This window comes from Hermetia illucens, chromosome 5 (assembly GCF_905115235.1).
Source record: "Hermetia illucens chromosome 5, iHerIll2.2.curated.20191125, whole genome shotgun sequence".
Lineage (NCBI taxonomy): Eukaryota > Metazoa > Arthropoda > Insecta > Diptera > Stratiomyidae > Hermetia > Hermetia illucens.
Window position 1 is genome coordinate 10,157,933 of NC_051853.1, and position 18,974 is coordinate 10,176,906.

At 45.1% G+C, this 18,974-nt stretch overlaps 1 protein-coding gene across 1 annotated transcript in view; it reads left to right on the forward strand.

Moving 5' to 3' along the window:
- LOC119656930 overlaps positions 1-15,684 on the forward strand; it is a 32,614-nt gene extending 16,930 nt beyond the window's left edge. Inside the window, exons 5-8 of the mRNA XM_038063624.1 lie at positions 1,778-6,008; positions 6,060-6,174; positions 15,394-15,457; positions 15,515-15,684. Of these exons, the coding sequence (XP_037919552.1) occupies positions 1,778-6,008; positions 6,060-6,174; positions 15,394-15,457; positions 15,515-15,541 (4,437 nt within the window). The 3' untranslated portion in view covers positions 15,542-15,684. The remainder of the gene's footprint in view (positions 1-1,777; positions 6,009-6,059; positions 6,175-15,393; positions 15,458-15,514) is intronic.
- The last annotated feature ends 3,290 nt before the right edge of the window (positions 15,685-18,974 follow it).

The following is an 18,974-nucleotide window of genomic DNA, read 5'->3' on the forward strand; positions in this document are numbered from 1 at the left end:
AAGGTTGACCTGCTTGACTTCTCAACTCCTCCTTTCTTGGGTGTAGTCACCTGCCTCCTGCCACCTGCCTGATGGGTCAATTGGCTAATAGTAGCGTTTTATTTATAGTAGTTTCACCTCATGCAGGGTCTCGCTATCACCGCCCACTAATGGTTTTGGTAGACGAGAAGCTGCCTCCCAGAGCGCAATATTTCGCATCAGTTCATCCTGCATTTCGTTTGAGATTATGTGAAAGCTTTTGATGCTATTTCGCTATCCGACATAGAATGGATTTTAGCACGCTTGTAATTGCTCTGTAGATTCTACTTGACATGTAGGCTTGCATATATGTCTGAAAAACAATGGAATGTTATCTACGTGGTTATCACATACCGCGACCGGGGATTCACTGCATATGTCCCAGCCCCAGTCCCCTCTTCGGATTTAGATCCATCCTCATACCACAGTATAAGGTTCCTCAGATAGTTATCACTTCAGTGATTTCAGTTCTCTCTAACTGCCGTCGTTTCGACTTTGGAATCGAAGCATTATTTTAGTGACTAACAATCACTGACCATCTTAAAATTTAGGTTTGTGATTTTGAGGTAAAGGCATAATTATCCTGTGTTCAAAGCCTTTACCGCCTGCGTAACCAGAAAGGTTTCCCACTGCTGAACGACAGGCAGATCGTAGAAACGGCTCGTTTCGATTAACAGAAGCCAATGCTCTGCGACTTCTTAGGCATGCGCAGCTACATCATCCAGGCAATTGCAAAGAACCCTGCAAATAAGGGATGCTAGCGACGTTAAACACGTTCAGAAGACCACTCCCTAAGTCTACTGCTAAATACGATTTGGTCGATGTTTTTGGTTGTTCGTTACCGATCAGTTAGAACCCAACCGACACCGAACCGAACCCCAATTAATGGGTGCTCTTGATGGGGTATATGGTGTCAACCACATCTAAGCGCCATCGTTCACGGTTTGCTGAAATGCAACCCAGCTTTCCGCAGGAAGTTCCGAGATGCCCAACTCTTCCTTTGCTGTTCTACGTCAAGTGCCCTTGGGCGACTGGCTCATCGGCCATCGTAAGAGAGTGGGTTCCACTGGTGTCAATCATATCTACTCGCCATCATCCGTGGTTTGCTGAAATGCGACTCAGCTTCCCCCAAAACGTTCCGAGATGCCTGCACTCCTCCTCCACTGTTCTGCGCTAAGTGCTCTTGGGGCGACTCACTTGTCGGTCATCTTGAGAGAGTGGGTTCTGCTGCATGTTGTAGCCAGCAATACGACTGTGGTCTATCAACTGCCCCTTCCGCCTTCCGATCACATCTCGTAGGGATGACAGGCCTGTACTCCGATCATGTCCTTCATTTGAAATAGTTTTAGGGCAGCCTACTTCGATGATGAAAAAAATGTAATTACGTACTTCATTTTAAAAAGTCTCCTCCTTTTAAGGCTGCTTTACACCGTCTGGCAGTAGGTCTAGATATGGTATCGAATTCTTAGCATCCGCTTTTTCCCCATCTACCTCTCCTACTGGAATGAACTCATTTTCGATTGTTGATGATTCTTTCATTCGCCTATCTAAATCTCGATTTCGTTTAAAGTTGAAATAATGTGCCTAAGTTCCATTTTCTTCACCTTTTCGCTGAAGCACCGATGAAAGGCCAATTACGTATATGCGTATCAAACTCCTAGAATGCTTCCAACAATCCTTTTAGGGAGTTTAAAAACATTTTAGTTTGTATTTACATTTTTTCTTCGATAATTCTACTGAAATCGCATTTGTAATGTAGGAAGTTATTCGAGAGCTGAGCGAAGAAGATGGACGCAATCCAAATGGTACTCCTCCCGACGGTAACGTTGGTTATGGGGGTAACGGAGGCGGCGGTAGTAATGGTTACGACGGCCACGACGGTGACGACTTCCGAAGTAACAAATATCCTCCTTCTGGTACATACCCGTCCCATATGGGCTACGCAAATTCAAATCGCTCCAACCCAGAACTCCTACTCAGTACTGGGAATCCCATTAACTCTCCCAACACACAATATCCAATCGTTGGTCAAGAATCCATGAGTGGTAGACATGTTTCCAGCTCAGATTGCATTCCACAAGATGGTCATATACAAGATCTACTTACAGTCGCTAAAATGGTGGTCATTTTCATTCAGAAAGAAGTTGCCGCCCGTAAAAATCTCCAGGAAGAATTGGACGCCTGCAAGCATGAGATGTACAATCTCACCCAAATAAGTAAGTCCACCGATGGTAGGTTGACCACAGCTGATAGGACAATGGAAAGTAGCAGAGTCAGCAAGAGTTTCAAGTTAAGCATGAGTGGAAAACAGAGCGAAAGTAGAGATCGAAGCGAAACAGGAAAAACAAACGAAAGTGGTAAACCAAGTGAAATTGACAAACCAGATAAGATTGACGAACTTAGCCAAGTTGGCGGACCGAGTGTAAATGTAAAATCGAATAAAAATCATAGATCAAAGAAAAGTGGTAAACCATGTACATGTGGCAAGAGAGGCGAACCTCATACGCTCAGCGAAGGAAATAAGTTGAGGGGAGGGGATAAGCCAAAGAAAAGCAGGAAGCCTTGCACATGCGGCCAAAAAGCCGAATATCACCATCCAAGCGTAGGTGATAAACCAAGTGAAAGTGGTCTACCAATTGTAGCTGAAGAACCAAGTACAGGTGGCAGACCAAGTGTGGATGAAAAGCCAAGTGTAGGTGGCAAACCAAGTGTATATGGTCAACCAAGTGTAGGTGTTAAACCAAGTGTAGAGAGCCAATCAAATGTAGGCGGTCAACCAAGCGTAGCTGGTCAATCAAGCGTAGGTGGTCAACCAAGTTTAAGGGGTCAACCAAGTGTAAGGGGTCAACCAAGTGTAAGGGGTCAACCAAGTTTAAGGGGTGAACCAAGTGCAAGTCAAAAAGCAAATGAATCTAGCCAAGATGATAAACGAAATTTAAGCGGGGAACCGAGCCTAAAAGAGAAAGTTAGTCAAGCAGATAAACCAATTATTGAAGGCGCTGAAAAGGAAATCTGGTCTTCCCAGTATGGGAAACCCGGTGATCTGATATCTGAATTAGAAAAGCAACTAAAAGAGTGCCAGATGGAGAAAGATCGGGCTGTAAAAGAAAATGATACACTGCGTGGTCAAATTTCTAATGAAGACATTGAGGATTTGTTGGATCAGTTGAATGCCTGCAAGCGAGAGAATCAGAGACTGCAGGGATTGCTCAGTGAGGGCGGTTCTCGGCATTTCGATGAGATGTTTGATGAACTTAATGAATTACGATCCAAGATGAATGAATGCGAAGAAGAAAAAAAGAAACTGAACGACAGAGTACAGGAGTTGGAAAAGCTTCTTCAGGCCAGTAAAAACGAAAATGACCTTTACACTTTGCTCGAAGAAAAGCAGGAGGCAGTTGACTCTTGTCAGGCTCGTGTGGCCGAATTGGAGCAACAGGTGGCGAAGTTGACCAAAGAGTTGGAGGACAGCATAAACAATTGTGCACAACAGGTTGCGGACATGAAGAACCAAATAAATACAGACAAAGTTGACTTAGGTGAGCAACTGGACAAAACGATAGCGAGTCAGGAAGACAAACAGAAAGACCAGGAGAGTGTTATCAATAATTGCCAGCAACAACTTGACGAACTCAAAGCCCAGTTGATGCAGGAGGTTGAAAAGTGCCGAAAAGAGAAGGAAGAAATGGAGAAACATGTGTCGAAACTTGAGGATGCTAAGGATGATCTTGGAAAAGCCGAAGACGAAATTGTTCAGGATCTCAGTGATATCGAACAACGTCTGGAGCAATGCATGCGAGAGAATCAGACTCTCCAGAAAGAACGCGATGACTTGGGTAATCAACTGAAAGAAGCGAAAATCAACGCTCAAAATGAGATCGATAAATTGCGCGATGAAATGAAACAAAAAGAAGTAGACCAGGAGAAGGCAAAGGACGAGCTGTCACAGAAACTCGCTGATGCTTCGAATAAAGTTGAGGATCTTCACTCAAAGCTCGAACAACAGGTACAGGAAGGCAGTGTATCTAACGATGATTGTGAAAAGGTGAAAGCAGCATTACGAGACCTACAGGAGAAGTACAGACAACTAGAGAGTAGATACGACTCACTACAGCAGCACGACTCAAGCATTCAGAAAGCTCTGGATGAGTTGAGGAAGGAATACGAAGACAAAACCTTGGAGTGGACAAAAGAGATCAATGAGCAAAAGGGCTTGTTGGAGCAAGCAAAAGCATCCTTGGAGACACAGCGTGCGGAAATATCCAGACTGAACGATGTCCTTAAACAGGGCTCATGTAAAGATCTCGAAGATCAACTGGCCAAAATGACTGCTGAACATAATAAACTGAAAGACGAAAACGAGAAGTTAAAGGAATCCATCCAGGCAAGGGAAAAAGAAGCCGCATCCGTACAGGAGAAAGTAGAGAATATCGCAATTGATGTTAATAAAGTGGATGAACAGTTGAAAGCTACAGATTGTTCAGCGTACATCAAAGAAATCGATGAGTTGAAAGCGGCGATTGCTAAACACTTGGAAGAAATTAAAAAGCAAGCCGACCTCCTGGACAATCTGAAGAAAGAAGTAGAAGCAGCGAAGGCTGCAAAATCCGAACTCGAATCCGAATTAGCAAGAACAAAAGCCGATAAAGAAGCTACGAACCAAGCACTGAAAGACCAGGTCGATAAACTACAAAAAGACTTGGAGCTCGCCAAAAGTACTGCTCCTCCCACACAAGGCAACGATGAGCTGATCAAATGTTTAGCTGAGCAGAAGCGCCTACAAGAGGAAAATAAACGCCTTCAAGATGAATTCCAGCAGCTCGAGAACCTCGTGAAAGACATTGAAAACGAACGTAAGAAAAATAAGGAGCTGGAAGGACTGATTGCTGAGCTGGAGCAAAAAATTAAGGACCTTCAAAATAAACCTGCTCCCATTGCACCGTCCACAGATATCAATGTTCAAGGTGCTGTTGAGAAAATAAAGGACCAATTACAGGCGGAAACCAATAAAAATAATACACTGAGTGCTGAATTGCAAGCATGCAAGGCCTCTTTGGCTGATGCGCAGAAAAAGCTGGAAGAGACTCAGAAAGCTTTGCAGCAAGCAAGGATTGAGATGCCACAATCAGATTGCGAGAGGGAGCTCGCAAACTGCAGGACACAACTGGACAAGGCCAGGGAAGAACTTGTGGCAATGGGAAGACAACTCGAACAAGCAAAAGCCTCAATGGATCAAACAGGCAAAGACATTATTCGGACATCATCGAAAGACGAAAAAGACGGTACAGTTCCTCTCATTGGGGGAGCCGAAGCTCCTAGTTCGATATTGAAGATTCCTTCATTCCCTGATCCTACTAGTCCAGTCACTCTGCTGTTCCCTGATGAAACAGTTCCACCAGGGGATAAACGAAAACACCTAGGACCATTGAAGGGTCAAGAAGGTGAAGCCAAAACGGGTTCCAAGCCGTCCATAGATCGCAATTCAAACGAAATGTTCTCGTCAACCATAAATGAAATCCGGGCTAGCCATTGTGAGAATTTAGAAAAGATGCAGAAGATGTACGAGGAGCGGATGCAAGAGATGATGAAAAACCACGACAGGGAAATCGAATCGTTACGAATGACCAATGAAGCTCTTCGCAATATGCTGCAAGATATCAAGGCACAGATAGCAGCTTTGGGTGGGGTTGGTGGTGTCGATGCCAATAAACTAGAACAAATCAACAAAGAATTAGATTCTGAATTAGATATTTGTGGACAGGATAAGAAACTTAATAAGATATGTATGAAAATTATAAAGACATCGATAAATTGTCTCAGTTTACGAGAACTCAAGTACCTCCATTGCGCTGTGTATAGGGCGGGAGTGAAAATGAAACCAACATCTATTGTCCATTCGGAGGATATAAATCGTTGTTGCGAATGTACAGGATTCATCTGTTGTTTGCCAAGTATTCCAAAAGATGCCGAGAAGAAGTTCATTGAGAGAAGTATAATACTTTACCTTTCACTGAAAAAATCTAATCCTTTTTGTTTTTCAGTAAATTGCCTGGAAAATGAGTTGGAAAATGCAAATGACCTTTTGCAACGCTTGCGGGATCGTTATGAATCGAAATCAGGTTGCAATCGTCGATGCTGCACTGGTCACTCTGAAAGGTACTTATATTACGTTTTTGTGCATCTCCAAAGTCTTCACATTATTATTATTCTGTTAAGGGAAAGTCGCACCGCGTCCTTGAAGAACTATTGTGCCCCTTTTACTGGTTATAGTCTACCTATTGATGATAGTATCTCAAGCAGGTCTGTAACCGTTAGGGACTTTAGTATGTTCCCCACTTCCAGATGTTTCAGCTTTGCATCTGGTATTAAGTGTTCTCCCAGATGTATCGACCTACTTTGCACAAGTGCCGGACACTGTCCCAGGACGTGTATAGAGGTTTCGTCCTGCTCCTCACAGAACCTACAGGCAGTGTCCGTAGATATCCCTAGCTTCCCCCTAGGTGATAGTTCAGCCGACAATGACCAGTGAGAATTCCCACTATGATTCGGAGGTTCTTTTTGGTGAGGTTTAAACAATCCTTTGTACGCATGGGTTCGTATCCCCCAATAAGCACCCTGGACTGCTCCATCCCTGGTAGGCCCGCCCAATATAGTTCCCTCAACCGTTTCTCTTCGTTCCTTAGATTCATAGCCATGAAACGGTTTCCGATTCCACAGAAGGGTTCTGACCCGTGTAAAGGCATCCCTGCTCCCTTCTTGGCTAGTTCATCCGCTGCCTCATTGCCTTCCAACCCAGCCTGGCCTGGGACCCAAAGTATCCCGACCTTGTTGGGCGAGCCGAGGGTATTCAGTCTCTCAAGGCATTCCCATACCAGTTTAGAGTTCACCTGGTTGGACCTAAGTGCCTTGATCGCTGCTTGGCTATCGGTGAGAATAGCTATGTTCTGCCCCCTGTAGTTCCTTTGCAGATTAAAGGAGGCACATTTGTCTATGGCGTAAATTTCCGCTTGGAATATGCTAGTGTACCTGCCCATTGGCTCAAAGTACATTTTCCTTGGACCAATGACACCGTCACCCGCTCCCTCTGCTGTGAGGGATCCGTCAGTGTACCAAGTAATCAGTTGCTGGTTTAAGCCGTATGTCGCAGCCACGCTCTCCCAGTTTGCCCTGTTACTCCAACGTGTTTCAAACTTCTTATCGAAGTGAAACCTCGTTGTCATGTTGTCCCTCGGTATCGGTAATACGGGATACCGCCTAGAAAGGATATCAATCTTCCTTCGATTTAGGCAGCTCCCCGCCTCACTCATATTCCCGGCCATCCTGAATATTGATCTCCTTGCCTGCATCTGTATGTGCAGATGGAGAGGGGTTAATCCCAGAAGGACCTCCAGGGATGCCGTTGGGCATGTCCTCATTGCCCCACTGATACACACGCAAGCCAGCCTTTGAAGCTTATGTAATTCCTTGGCTTGTGTGCTGAGTTGGGTTCTTTCTGCCCAGATTACCGCTCCATAGGTAATCATTGGCCTTACTATTGCAGTATATATCCAAAGTAGTATCTTCGGGCTGCAACCCCATTTTTTTCCTGCTATGGATCTGCAAGTCATCAGAGCCCTCGTGGCTTTCCGACAAGTGTTTCCGACATGTGTCTTCCAGAGTAATTTTTGGTCTAGCGTGATTCCCAAATATTTGACCTCTGTTTCTCGTTTCACCTCCATATCATGTAATGTTATGGCTTTCAGGTGATCAAGCTCACGCCTCCTAGTGAATGGTGCTATGGTGGTTTTGGTTGGGTTGATCCGCAGTCCCACCTTCCTGCGCCAGGCACTAGTAACTCTTAATCCAGTTTGGATTCTATCACATAGGGTATCTTCATATTTGCCCCTACAGATTAAAACAATGTCGTCCGCGTAGCCCTGGACTTGTATTCCAGTATTAGTTAACATGTCCAGGAGTTTATCCACTACCATACTCCACATCAGCGGCGATAGTACTCCACCCTGTGGACAGCCTTGAGTGGTGGTCACGATAATAGAATTTGTACCCGTTTGTACCTCTATTTGTCTGCTTTCTAGCATTTTGCCCATCCAGAGTGCCAGGGTGTTTCCCACTCCTTTGCGGCTCAGGGCATCCTGTATCTCTGTGTGCGATGTGTTGTCGAATGCTCCTTCGATATCCAAAAACGCGCACAGTGCAATTTCTTTTGTTTCTATGGCGTCCCGTAGTACCCCTGTCAGCTGATACAGAGCAGTTTCAGTTGACCGTCCTGCCCGGTAAGTGTGTTGACAGTGATGTAGGGGATTACGCTTTAGAACGTTAGTTCCAATATAGTTGTCTATGACCTTCTCCACCGTTTTAAGTACGAACGATGTTAGGCAGATTGGTCTGAAAGATTTAGGGTGAAAAGGATCCTTTTTACCCGCTTTCGGAATAAAGACCACTTTTGCCCGTCTCCATGCCCTTGGTATGTAATCCAGTGCTATGCTCCCCCTTACCACCCTCAGAAGCGACTACGATAATTCCTAGGCTTCTCTGGATAAGTGCTGGGAAAATGCCATCTACTCCGGGAGATTTCATTGGTTGAAAAGTTCCCACTGCCCATCTTAGCCTAGCTTCTGAGCATACTTTTTTTTGCTAGTTTCCAGCTCTCTTTCCTTCCCCTTTTATTCGTTGTTGGGGTGTCAGGCAGATTATTGTCGCCTGCCGCCGAGGGGTAGGACCCCGGGAAATGAGTTCTGAGAAGCAGGTGTACCCTGTCCTCCTCATTCTCGGTGAATGTCCCATCTTCCTTTTTCAAGCAGACAGAGGATATTCCCCCGTCTTTGGCTACAGCCTTGTACAGCCTGGTTGCTTCTGTGATCTGTTCAATCCCTTCACAAAATTCCCTAAAGCTGTTCCGTTTCACTTCCCTGATCGCGTTGCTATACGCAGTCAGTGCATTTTTATACCTCCGCCAGTTCCCGGCGGAGGTATAAAAATTCTTCACATACTATGAGACAATGGTTATCGTCTGCAGTGTCTTTGATTAAATATGGTTGCCTTTCACCCCTTGGTGGGGTATAGCACGTTAACCACACCTACGCGTCATTACTCGTGGTTACCTGAAATGCACTTCAGCTCCCCCCACGACATCCCGAGACGCTCGCACTCCTCCTCTACTGTTCTGCGCCAAGTGCTCTCGGAGCGACCCACTCGTCGGCCACCTTGGGAGAGTGGATTCCACTGAATCACGTAGTCCACAATGCAATTTTCGCCCCTCCTTAATGTGTGACTTATCCACTGGTACTTCAGTCTTTCTATTACATCGCATACGAGTGTCAAGCCTGTGTGCCGGCCGGTTTGTTGAGGCCAGTGTACTCCGATGATACGATGCAGATAGGTACTAACGAAAGCCTAGAGCTTTTGAGTAACAGTGGAGTTCACTTTGCTTGTGCTACAACACAGAAAGAACACTAGCACAGAAGAATCTCAACTTGATCTTAATGTTGGGATAACTGCATTTCCAAATGTTAGATAGGGCAACGAAAGCGGATCTAGTGCTGTTAATACGCCGAGTAACATTTAGTTCGGTGCCGCCGTCGGCAGGAACCACACTTTCTAGATATTCAAATTGATCGACGCTTTCGATGCTCTGCCTATTAATGCAGATAGGGAGAGTGCAATGACCCATCAGACTCAGAACCTTGGTTTTGTTGGTGTTTATCTTCATTCCATCCCTACTTGCCTCTCTTTCCAAATCCAGGGCCATTTGGCGATAGAGAGATAGATAGAGCAAATAGATATCATCAGCATAGTCGAGTTGTTTAAGGAAAAATGTCATGTTCCATTGAAATCCTCCACTTTCTCCGCAGGGACAGTATGAACAACGTTACCGATAATAAGAAGAAATAATATCAGTGGCAGGATGTAACCCTGGCTAACTCCGCTTTGGACCTCAAAATCTATTGAGATTTTACGTCGGTGGAGCACGTGATATTTTGCACCATAGTAGCTATTAGTTTTTCCAGAATGCTCTTCCTACGTAGAGCACTCCAGATACACTTCCTGTTCACGCTATTGAAAGCCTTCTTGAAATCGGTGAAGCGTAAGTGTGGCGAAAATCCAAATTCCGCGCACTGTTCCAAAATGATCCGTAGGGTATTGATGTGGTCGATACAGGAGGGTCCGGAGCGGAAACCAGTCTGCTCTCTGTCGATCAAGCTTTCCAGATGTTCTTTGATGCGTTCCCGGATTATTTTAGTTATTATCTATTGCGACGGCAGGCAGGGAGCACGTAGATACGCCTCCAATTGACACAATCAAAAATTTTGCCATTTTTTGTGATCTAAACGATCATCCCCTTCTTCCACTTTCTGGGAAAGGTTTCGGATTCCCAAGATTTTCGTACGAGTGGAAGCAGCAGATCTGCAGTAACTGCAGGTCCAGCGATAAATAACTCTGTGAGGAGACTGTCAAGCCCAGCGTCTTTACTGCGTTTGAGTGCATTGATGGCGGAAATAAGTTCTCTTCTGCTTGAAGGAACAGTCCATATCCGTATATTACAGTGACTAGCTATTTCATCTACAAGAGGAGGAACTTCATCGGATGTAATACAGTTAAGGATCCTGGTGAAGTGTTCTTTCCCCCTCTTCAGTTGTTCATCATCGTGGATGAGAAGTCTACCGTTAACGTCCTTCACAGGACCATCGAAAGATTTGCGACCACGTGCAAACTCTTTCGTGATGCGGTATACACTTTTCGGAATTTTGCTAGGTTTCGGAGTTCGAGCACGTCACGCCCACTACCACTCACAGCGATCAGTAGAGCCTTTAACCCTTTCCGTTCATCGGATCCATTTTTGATGGCCGGTCGATCAGAAGTAGTCGTTTTCAAACACCCTGTATAAAACACGCGGGCAAAATGACCTTATGTATTTGGTGACTGCCTTTAGATCTCTTCTTACATTCATGCTTTTTATCCATAAGATCTGCATGCAGCCAGGCCGATAGTTGGCTGCAAGCAGTTTCAATTTTCAACCTACCCTATGGACTTTTTAATATTTTCATTGGTAATTTATGTCTTCAGATACAGCCATGGTTTCAACGAATGTGACTTGGATATTTTATGGATATAACCCTTGGTTTTATTATGCATGTTCGGATAGCTGAGTGGTTAGAGTGCAAGGCTGTCGTACGGAAGATCGCGGTTCAAATCTCGCTGGTGGCAGTGGGATTTGTATCGTGATTTGACGTCGGACACCAGTCGACTCAGCTGTGAATGAGTACCTGAGTCAAATCAGGGTAATAATCTCGGTCGAGTGCAATGCTGACCACATTGCCTCCTAGTGTACCGTTACGGTCTTGAATGAAGTGCTCTAACACACTTCAAGGCCCTGATCCAACATGGATTGTTGCGCCAACGGTTATTATTATTTCCGAGTTATCACAATCTCGGCAAATGCCGGATTTTACCTAATACTAGCACTAAGTGCCAAGCATTTAGGCTCGGACGATCCTACCTACTTAAAAACTAAAAGGGCACTGGTGGTGGTGGTCGGTGGTAGGTCAATGGGAGAATCCGTCGAGTACTCCCCGCAACATCGAGCACGTATGCAGAATGGTGTACTTCTGCATGGTTTGAACTAGACTGTGCGAAAGTCCCAGGACATCAAGGGAAGCCGTCAGGGATTTAGGTACAATACCTGTAGCTGACAATATTATGGGAACTACAACCACCCGCTCGAGACGCCAAATTTCTTTGATTTCCCGAGCCAATGGCTCATAGTTCACCTTCTTCTCCACGTATTTCCGTTCAATGTTGCTATTGTGGGGGATAGCAACATCAATAATATACGCGCAGCGACACGTCTTGTCAACTAACAGTACGTCAGGCTTGTTGCGTGCGGTATGGCGATCAGTCAGAACTTGCCGGTCCCAATACATGCTGCAAGCAGAATTATCAAGTACTGCTTGCGGCTCATATCGGTAAACCGGACATGTCCCCGTGATCAGCCCATGCTTGTATGCAAGGTTTTGATGGATAACCTTACATACAGCATTATGCCTGGTGATGTACTGCACCGGTGCCATAACAGTACAGCCAGAAATGAGATGGTCCAACGTCTCTAACGCCGAACCACACATTCTGCACTGATCGTTCTCCACCCGTTCTTTCATGATGAGCTTTTTATAAGCTCGGGTGGCGACCACGCCATCCTGAATGGCACACATGAACCCCTCCGTCTCAGTAAAGAGCTCCCCAGCACACAGCCATCTGTTCGACAAATGCAAATCGACAAATGGCTGCCAAAGACAATTCACGTGTTTACCGTGCATTGCCTTCGACTTCCATTCCTCGATCCGCTCCTGGTCCGACTTCACCCCACTCAGAGGATTGAAAGATCGATCCTTCAAGTTAAGTGGAGTCAGTCCACAGTCTGCCTTACAGACAGCCGCATGCAAGGGGCTCGCCTGCTCTTTACTGTAAAAATAAGTGCGCAGCGAGTCGACTCGGCGATGATGTTGTGCCGCCACGTCAACCACGCTCTACCTCCGATGTCACGAGGCAGGTTCATCCGCTCCACGGCAGACTTTGGGTGATGCATTCGGAATTTGGGCATAGTTGTCCGTATCCGCCGCTGGACGTTTTCCAGGTCGGTCTTCGTCCACGGCAATATTCCGAATGCATAAGCCAGTGAAGGGATAGCGAATACATTCAATGCGCTTATTTTATTCTTCCCCGAGAGATGCGATTTCAGCACCAGCTTTACACGTCGCAGGAATTCGGACAGCAGAGCTTCCTTCAGATCACCAACTCGAGCATGGGTTGCTTGCAGAATTCCTAGGTACTTGTAGAAGTCTGTTTCGGTCATAGCTTCGATGTGGAGGTCACCAATGCTATGTCCGGCATGCGGCACGTGATGACCTTTGCGGGTGGCTTGGATTCGACATTTGTCTAATCCAAACTCCATCCGAATATCACAGCTGAACATGTCTATTATTCGTAACAGACTTCTAAGATGGTTGTCAGTACCAGCATACAGCTTGATGTCATTTAGGTACATCAAGTGTGTCAGTTCGCACTTAGCACGTAGGCCATATTTTATTGCAAAACCATGCCCTCTAGCATCATTCAGTAGCCATGAAAGGGGGTTCAGTGCCATACAAAACCAAAGAGGACTCAATGAATCCCCCTGGAAGATGCCCCTCCATATACGGATAGGCTCTGAGGTATTAGCACCCTCAGATGTACGCACCGATAAGGTGGTATGCCACCCTTCCATGACTGTCGCCAAAAACTTTATTAGTTTCGGATCAATGCGATACAGATGTATGATGTCGATTAGCCAGGTATGCGGAACGCTATCAAAAGCCTTGGCATAATCGATATAGCAACTGAAGAGGTTTCTTTGACCTCTAGTTGCTTGTCCTACAACTACCGAGTCGATAATGAGTTGCTCTTTGCAACCCCTTGACCCAACTCGGCAGCCCTTCTGCTCCTCGGACAGAATGTTGTTGGTCTCGAAGTGCGCATTGATCCTTCCACTAATAATGGACGTGATGAATTTGTAGAGGGTTGGTAAGCAAGTGATCGGTCTTGTGTCTGCGGGGTCCTACACTGTGTCCTTCTTAGGGATAAGGTAAGGTAGGTAATCCCCGCAGTGAGGAAAGATGGAAATTCCTCCGGCCGACTCATGACCTCATTTATACTGCGTGCCAACCGACTGTGTACGCTGGTAAATTTCTTATACCAGAAATTCTGCACCCGATCCAGACCTTCAAGATGTTTATGGCTCGTCGGACTTCCTCTTCGGTAACATCCGCGAAATTCATGCCAGGTGTATTGGCATGGCGGGTGCCTTCGGCGGTGATCCACTCAGTATGCTCAGCATGCTGGGCAGGTAACCCCCAAAGTCCACCCCAATACTCTTTCGCTTCCGTCACCGAGCACTGTATTGTCTGGGCGCTCTGTTGGGATTCGTTGAGAGATCTGAAAAAGCTCCGCTGGTTCCTCGCGTATGTTGCATTCTGGACACGTCTGGAATAACTTTCGCCATACCGTCGTAACCGACTGCATATGACAGAAAGTTTTTGTTTTAGTGTGTCCAGAATTTCAACAACGGGTGTCTCACAGGGGATGGCATAGTTCCGGTAAACCCTCTGCACTTTATTTCTCACCCGTCGGCTGGCATTGCCAGTGCTGATCTGAATCAGTCTAGCAATGTCCTGCCTTAGTGAGTCCCGCCGACGTTCCAGACGAATTTTCCATGGTGGATCTCTTTTGTCACTCAAACCAATAACACGAAAGCGAATCTTCTGACCGTGCAATCTGATAGCCGCAACTGCACCACAATACACAAGTGATTGTAGTTGCAGCGGCGACATATCAGCACACAGTCGAGATGCAATCTCATCATTGATTTGAGATAGAATTCCCGGAGTTGCTGGAGATGCATAGAGCCTGGGAATACCTGGTCTATGCAAAGGATCCATATCCGAGAATTCTATACACGCTCTTTGGAATTCGTCCCGAACCTCAGCTGGACGGTGGAGAAGAGTGCTTCGGCGAGTACTGAACCTGTTGCCTGCAGTGCGGCGTGATGTTGTTGATGCCGCCGCCTCTGCCCCCATCGACTCTCGGTCACCAGTTTCCCCGATGAATTCAAGTCGAACACGTTCCCTGATGGTGGCCGGGATTGTGTCGCTGCGAGTAATGAAGCGGTACTGGTCTGCGACTCGCTGCACAGTCACGTGCGCGAATTGCGGGAAACGCTCGACGAATCTCTGGTGCAGCAAGGGACGGTAAGATGTTGTACCCGCCCCCGCCGTTATTTCGTAGTAGGAGCGGATGATGAAGAGGTTCATTTCTTCAGTCCATTTCATCCGCTTCCTACGCGAACCTGCTGAAGTGGTCGCCACAGATTGTGGCGAAACAGCTGCAGCAGGCGGAGCTGTGCTCCTGGTCGTCGTGGCGCCTAGACGTCGAACCCCCCCACGACTAGCGGTTTCGACGTCGTGCTGTGCATTACGAGAGCCCGTCCCAGTCACCAAGTCAGACGACTCCCGCCGGTTATCCGTACCGGACCTTAAATTTCTCTTTCTTCTCATTTTTGGTGGTGCATTTTATCCCTAGCTGCCAGGTGTGTAGATAGCTTCTTTAGTGAGTAATCTGCAAGACTGCAAAGTTCCTGCACCTTCCTCACCTACCCCCTGAGACGCTGCGGTGGCGTACAGCCATTCAGACTGAAGCTATCCATCCCTCCTCCTTTCACAACCGGGCTTGGGACCGGCTTCGGCGGAGTTTATTATTATTATTATTCGATAAATCTTATCCCGTACCTGGAGTCTGATTTTCAGTTTTCGATCTGCATTAATAAACTTTGCTCATTCATTCTAGGAGAAGTGTACCACCACGTGGTATCAACGATGCCGTGAATCAGATTTTAAAATGCGCGAGAGAGGTAATTGTGCAATAAAACCTTTAATCTAAACTTTCTATTTATATTTTCCAATTTCAGGGTAACAGAAATTCAGGATATCGATGAATTTACGGAGTTAGTGATCCAGAATTTTTTTTTTAAATAATGAATGTTGTGTTTATTTATTTTTGATATAATTCTGTGTGATATATTTGATTCACGGTAAGATTTTTTCAAATGAACACCCGATTGTCAATAGACAAATTCAAACTGTGAAATGTTATTTTTTTTTTAAATCTATTAAGGCTGATTTATTCTAAAGCTTCATATTAGGCGGAGAAATTCTGGTTTAACTAATTCCTCTTTCAAACTTTAACTGTCTACTTATGTGGTTCATATATCTGAAGCATAGCGCGTCAATTCTTCCTAAGCGTCGTCCCTATCAATTCCTGACAATGCGTGCTTTAGCTCCCTTACTGGGGAGAATGGCGCGTGGGTGCCAGAATCGGCTCAAGGCTAGTCTTTCCCCGTCCATCCAGCGTTCGTTAATTTCCTTCGTAATTTAGTCCCCTCCCTTATTAGGCCGTTTGGTAGTTTAGCTCCTTTAGGATTGAAATTTTCGGTGGTATCAACCCAACTTAACACTTCACGTCTCTATTAGAGTAGTTTACCCCGGGTGGGTTTAGTTTTTTTGACTATTGAGTCAAGGCGCGCGATAAAATCTCGGTGTCCTGACAGGGATGTAATATTTAAAAACCAAGAACCTCGGCTCTCATCTCACCGAACTGCTAGCATTCGTCCGGTTCCACATATTATATCGCGCAGTCGGTGTTCACGACTGGCAAACCTGCTAGGGGAGTTTGGTTGGTTGACGGCCTTGATGATCGTGTTGGTGCCAAGAGTGATCAGCGTAACAACAAATACCACATTACCATCACCGAACGCAATTAAAAAATTACCAAACATAGCAACATCACTGCATGACCTAAGATTTTCGCATTATCAAACATCACCGCATTACCTAATGATACCACATTACAGAAGTGATAATTTCTTTTCACTGAGAATTTGTTAAAAATTCCTCCAAATACCGGTATATGAGCAATAAAAACTCATTATTCGGCAATTAAAAAATAAAATTTTGTCTTTTTTTCCATTATAGAAGTGATAGGTAATGTTTTTTATGTGATTTCACATTTCAAAATATCTCCTGTCTTTACCATTCGTTTTAGTAGAAATGGCCGCGGTTCCGGGAAATTTAAAAATTGGGATAGTTTGATGCTTAAAGTTTTCAAAAGATAATTGAAATGGTCACGTTCTTGTCAATATTTAAGATACTCTGATCTTCTTCGTATGATATGATATTGAGATAGGAAATGAGAATTTGAAAGGAAATTATTGCATAATATTTCAATGGCAATGATGCGGAGCTTAATTTCATTCGGTGCATGGAAAATATAGGCATGTTATATGAAAAGCATCGCCTTTCCTCATGATAAGAATAATAATAATGACTGCCGAGTCGGGTCAAGAGGTTGCAAAGAGGGTACCAATATACGGAGGGCATATTCCTGGGGGATCCGTCGAGTCCCATTTGGTTCTGCATGGCAATCCCCCTTTCATGACTACTGAATGAAACTAGAGGGCATGGTTTTGCAATAAAATATTGCCTACGTACTGAGTGCAAGTTAACACACTTGATGTACTTAGATGACATCAAAAAGTACGCGTGATATTCGCATGGAATTTGGATTAGACAAGTATTGGTGACCTACAAAGGCAGCTGTGACCGAGACAGACTTACCTCTCCAAGGTACAGAGTACCTAGGAATTCTGCAAGGAACTCATGCTCGAGTTGGTGATCTCAAGGATCCTCTGCTGTCCAAATTCCTGCGACGTGTAAAGGTTTTACTGAAATCGTATCTCGAGAAGAATAAAATAAGTGCATTGAACGTATTCGCTATCATTTCACTGGCTTATGCAATCAGAATATTACCATGAACGAAAACCGATCTGAAAAACGTCCAGCCGCGGATGAGAACTATATCTAAATTCCGAATGCATCACCAAAATTTTGTCGTGAACCTGCCCCGTGACAGCGGAAGTAGGGGTATGGTTGACAAGAAGGCACAACAACACCGACAGGTTGACTCGATACGCGCTTATTTTTACAGCAAAGAGCAGGAAAGGCCAAGCAAGTCCAGTTGTTTGTAAGGCAAACTGGGGGCTGACTCCACTTAACTTGAAAGATCGATTTTTCAATCGTCTGAATGGGATGAAGTCAGGCCAGATGAAGGCAATACACGGTAAACACGTGAATTGCCTTTGGCAACGATTTGTCGAACAAATGGCCGGGACTTCACAGCGAGCCAGGGGTTGTCGCCAGTTTGGCATTCGGGTTCGAGTCACCTCACCCGTCGGGCTTTTTAGTAATTGACTGCAAAACCCCCTTGAGTTCATCTTAGCACCACAGCAATAATATAGGCTATAACATAGAGCATGATCCTACCAAGTTTAGTGGAAATCGCACTATTATAATACTAACAAAGTTATAATAGGTCAAAGTAGTCGCTGTCAATATCACCGGAAAGTATATACTCTCACATAATGTATGGGTATATTACATGCTAGGTACTAATGGGACAAATGCACACTCAAATGTGTTTATATAAAAAATACACAAAACCTTTCATACCTGAAGCGTCCAGTTTCCGGTTTCCCTACTTGTTTTTTTTGCATGCGAAATAGCGGAAAAAGTTGGAAATTTGGAAATTTCCTCATATTTCAGGAGTTTTGGCTGGAGCTGGGGTTTTCGAATGAACAAACCTGTCCCTGTACGACCGACACGTTTTGCCCAATAAGGTGGACGCCCATGTATTTGCCCATGTATCCGATTATGCCAGTTCTGTTCTTTCCACTCACTCAGTTCTCTGTACAAACTCAGGTTTATTTTATTTGCCGCACATATTTTGATGAAGTCAATGGAATGTTCATAACATTGAATATTGTCTGCTGGGAAGAGGCAAATAATAATTTTGATTGTATTAAAGTAATTATGAACTGAATCCAAGTTGTCTTGTGCTCTGACCTTTCCAGGGGGGCGTCGGTCCTCCCGTTAGAATAAGGTTCCTTCCACCCTATTGTGTTTGAAGCGGAAAGGGACGATCGATTAGGATGGGGTTGGAAACTGCCTGGCCATCATAGCATTTGCCCCGAAGAAGAAGAAAGGAAGACGGGGACCACTCCTCGCGTAAATATCCAAATCGGCTCAGAGCTTATCCTTGTCCGTCCATTCCTCGCGCATTATGTTTTTTTTGTGAGTTAATCTTCTCTCTTTTGAGGCCGTTTGGCATTTTAGCTCCTTTTGGATAGAAATCTTCAGTGGTGTCACACCACCTCGAGATTTCACGTCTCGAATAGAGTAGTTTACCCCGGGTAGGTTTAGTTTTGTTGACTCAAGGCACGTGATTAAATCTCTGTATCTTGACCGGGAGATATATGTGAGAACTAAGAACCCTGGTCCACATCTCGCCGAACTGCTAGCGTCCGGTTCCGTATA